Here is a 4,172-nt window from a genome sequence, read left to right on the forward strand (position 1 = left end):
GTTTGTGAAAGAGCGATGGCAACGTTAAGTCTACTCTGATAATGCTAACACTTTTGAAATATGTCTATTGTGTATAAATGATTATTGTGTAGGCAATGGTGAGAACAAGGACAGAAGATACAGAAGATGCTACTTCTGCCCGGCTGGATAGAATGGAGAGAATGATTATGGAAATGGCGGAGACCCTACGGCAACAACAGCAACAGCCACAACAACCACTACCACCACCACCGGTACCTCCACCGGCAGTACAAGATTTCCATGCTGAAGACCGGACTATCACCCTTACTAAGGAGTTTAAAAAGATGAAACCGTCATCCTTCAAAGGAGGAATAGAACCAATGAAAGCTGAGGTGTGGGTGTTGGGAATAGAGAAGTTATTCGAAGTCTTTCCCTGCACAGAAGCTCAAAAGGTGCAACTGGCTGCCTTTACTCTTGAGGATGAGGCACGCAGATGGTGGATGCTTACGAGAACTGTACACCAAGGATTGACGTGGGACAGATTCTTGGAATTGTTTTATGACAAGTACTTCCCTCAAAGCATGCGGGATAAGAAGGTAACAGAATTCGAAACTCTCAGGCAAGGGAACAAAACCGTCGCCGAACACGAAGCCCAATTTGCAGAATTAGCTCGGTTTGCACCTCATATGGTGGACACGGATTATAAGAAGGCGCGCAAATTTGAAGAGGGATTACGGGGCGCTATCCTGGATAAGGTCAACATGTTGAAGTTACCTACTTACGTTGATGTGTTGGAGAGAGCTGTTATAGCGGAAGGGAATCTCGCTACTCAGAGTCGAATCTCGGAATGGAAAGGGAAGAGAAAAATACTCAATGGTCGAAGGGATTACCTACTCCACCAAACAAGAAGCAGACTTTAGGGAGTTCAAATACTTCTACCCCTAGTCAGGATTCAATACCGACTTGTCCGGAATGTGGGAAGAAGCATCGTGGAACGTGCTATCGGAAGTCTGGAGCCTGCTTTCAGTGTGGAAAGACGGGTCATTTGATCAAGGATTGCCCTCAAAGAAATCAACAAAGTAATAATAGAACCACTACAAGTTCAGCGGGGTCTGCACCAACTTCCAACACCAAGACAACTGTTAAACCTACTAATAATAAAGACACTGCGAGACAAGGCAGGGTGTTCGCATTGGTTCCGGGAGATGTGCAAAATGCGGTAATAGTGGTGTCAAGTACATTTATTGTTCACGGTCATTTCGCTCATGTATTATTTGATTCTGGCTCCACCCACTCTTTTGTATCGAAACTATTTGCTCCTAATTTAGATAAAACTGAAGAAAAACTGTCTTATATGTTGTGTGTGTCTTCACCTTTGGGAGGCCCTATGATTTGTACTTCTGTATATGCTGCTTGTGAACTCCAATTTGGGGATATCCGGGTATATGCCAATCTGTTACCTCTTGATATGGCCTATTTTGATATTATTTTGGGAATGGACTGGTTGGGTGAATATGGTGCAACTATAGATTGTTTGACTAAACAAATCAGTTTCCACCCTCCGGGACAATCAGAGTCTACCTTTCAGGGACATGGAGTGACTTCTCCACCTTATTTAATTTCCTCAGCAAGGGCTTGTAAATTAATTCAGAAAGGGGGTTAGGGGTATTTATGCAGTGTTCTAGAGAGGCAAGTGGTGAATGGGAATACCGACACGATCCCAGTTGTCTGTGAATTTCCGGACATCTTTCCAGAAGAATTACCAGGGCAGTTAATAGACTGTGAAATTGAGTTTACAATTGAAGTAGCACCGGGAACTCAACCCATTTCTAAGACGCCGTATAGAATGTCGCCAGTTGAGATGAAAGAATTGAAAATGCAGTTGCAAGATTTACTGGACAAAGGATTTATCCGTCCGAGTGTATCTCCGTGGGGTGCACTAGTTTTGTTTGTAAAGAAGAATGATGGAACACTCCGGCTTTGTATCGATTACAGAGAACTTAACAAAGTCACAATCAAGAATAAGTATCCATTGCCAAGAATCGATGACCTATTTGATCAGCTTCAAGGGGCACAGGTCTTTTCTAAGATTGATCTACGGTCTGGATACCATCAATTAAAAGTCAAGGCTGATGATGTTGAGAAGACAGCCTTTCGAACCCGGTACGGTCACTATGAATTTTTGGTTATGCCCTTTGGAGTTACTAACGCCCCAGCAGCCTTTATGGATTTGATGAACCGCGTCTTTAAGTCCTATTTGGATGAATTTGTGGTGGTCTTTATTGACGATATCCTCATTTATTCAAAGAATGCGGAAGCTCATGAGACCCATCTTCGCTTAATTCTTCAAACCCTCCGGGAAAAGAAATTGTATGCAAAGCTAAAGAAATGTGAATTCTGGCTACTCGAGGTGGCATTTCTGGGGCATATTATCACAAAGGAAGGAGTTTCTGTTGATCCACACAAAATTGAGGCGATTGTGAAATGGTCGACTCCTACCAATGTGACCGAAGTACGTAGTTTTATGGGGTTAGCTGGCTATTACAGGAGATTTGTTCAAGATTTTTCCAAAATTGTTGTGCCCCTTACACAATTGACTCGAAAGGGAGTTGCATTTGAATGGTCAAAAGAGCGGGAGTCTGCTTTCCGGGAATTGAAGATGAAGCTAACCACAGCTCCAGTTCTGGCTTTACCGTCTGGCACCGAAGGGTTTGTAATTTACAGTGATGCGTCCCATAAAGGATTAGGGTGTGTGCTTATGCAAGGTGGAAGGGTTATCGCCTACGCTTCACGACAGCTTAAACCCCATGAAAAGAATTATCCCACGCATGATCTTGAGCTCGCGGCGGTAGTTTTTGCTTTAAAGATATGGTGGCACTATTTGTATGGCACTACCTGTGAAGTTTACACCGACCACAAAAGTCTCAAGTACCTTTTTACCCAGAAGGAATTGAACATGCGGCAGCGTTGGTGGTTAGAGTAAATTAAAGACTACGATTTACAGATCCATTATCATCCCGGTAAAGCCAACACGGTTGCAGATGCTCTTAGTCGGAAAAATATGGGAGATTTGGCTAACCTGTTTACGGAGCAAAGGGAATTGGTAAATGAATTGGATAAAATGAATGTGGAATTTAAGATACAAGGACAGGAGACAGTCCTAGCAGCAGTAATGGCTCAACCGACTTTACTTGAAGAGATTAAGTTACATCAAATGGAGGATGACATTCTAAAGAAAGTATATGAAGAGTTAGAGACAAAACCAAAATCGGGATTCAGTTTGGTGGATTCGGTACTCAAATTTCAAAATCGAATATGTGTCCCCAACGTGTTGGAACTTAAACAGAAATTGATGGAAGAAGCATACGCCTCAAGGTTTTCCATGCATCCGGGAAGTACTAAAATGTACCGGGATTTGAAACAAAATTTTTGGTGGCCAAGCATGAAAAAGGAGATTGCGGAATTCGTCTCTAAGTGTTTGCAATGTCAGCAAGTGAAAGCGGAGCATCAAAGACCAGCAGGATTAGTACAATCCCTTCCAATCCCGGAATGGAAGTGGGAACATCTAACCATGGATTTTGTTGTGGGGTTACCACGGACACCTCGGGGTATGAATTCTATATGGGTCATTGTTGACCGATTGACTAAGTCCGCCCACTTTCTACCAGTGAAGACTCAGTACAATGCAGATAAACTGGCGGTCATTTATGTGAATGAAATTGTAAGACTGCATGGTGTACCGGTCTCAATTATATCGGATAGGGATCCGAAGTTCGTTTCCAGATTCTGGCAAAGTTTACAAGAAGCCATGGGTATAGAATTAAAGTTCAGCACAGCTTTCCATCCTTAAACTGACGGTCAATCCGAGAGAACGATACAAACTCTGGAAGATATGCTCCGGATGTGTGTGCTAGAGTTTCAAGAAAGTTGGGAAACCCATTTACCGCTGGTAGAGTTCGCATACAACAATAGTTACCACTCAAGTATTGCAATGGCACCCTATGAAGCTTTGTATGGAAGACCGTGTCGTTCTCCCGTATGTTGGGCTGAAGTTGGAGACAAATCCTTGCTAGGGCCTGAAATTGTTCAGTTGACAACTAAAAAAGTCAAAGTTATTCGGGAAAGATTAAAAACGGCTCAAAGTAGACAAAAAAGTTATGCGGATAACCGACGGAGAGATTTGGAATTTGAAGTGGACAGTCACGTCTTTA

The 4,172-nt window shown here is 42.8% G+C and overlaps 1 protein-coding gene across 1 annotated transcript; it reads left to right on the forward strand.

Annotated features, from left to right (window-relative positions):
- Positions 1-341: 341 nt before the first annotated feature.
- On the forward strand, positions 342-881 carry LOC145802490 (uncharacterized). The gene has a single exon (XM_082895215.1). The coding sequence runs from the start codon at positions 342-344 to the stop codon at positions 879-881; it is 540 nt and encodes a 179-aa protein (XP_082751341.1).
- The last annotated feature ends 3,291 nt before the right edge of the window (positions 882-4,172 follow it).

Source organism: Camellia sinensis, chromosome 11 (assembly GCF_055761805.1).
Source record: "Camellia sinensis isolate YWXY chromosome 11, ASM5576180v1, whole genome shotgun sequence".
NCBI classification, from domain to species: Eukaryota; Viridiplantae; Streptophyta; class Magnoliopsida; order Ericales; family Theaceae; genus Camellia; species Camellia sinensis.

Coding starts and splice junctions, on each gene's coding strand:
- LOC145802490 (XM_082895215.1), top strand. CDS start 342: ATGAAAGCTGAGGTGTGGGTGTTGGGAATAGAGAAGTTATTCGAAGTC.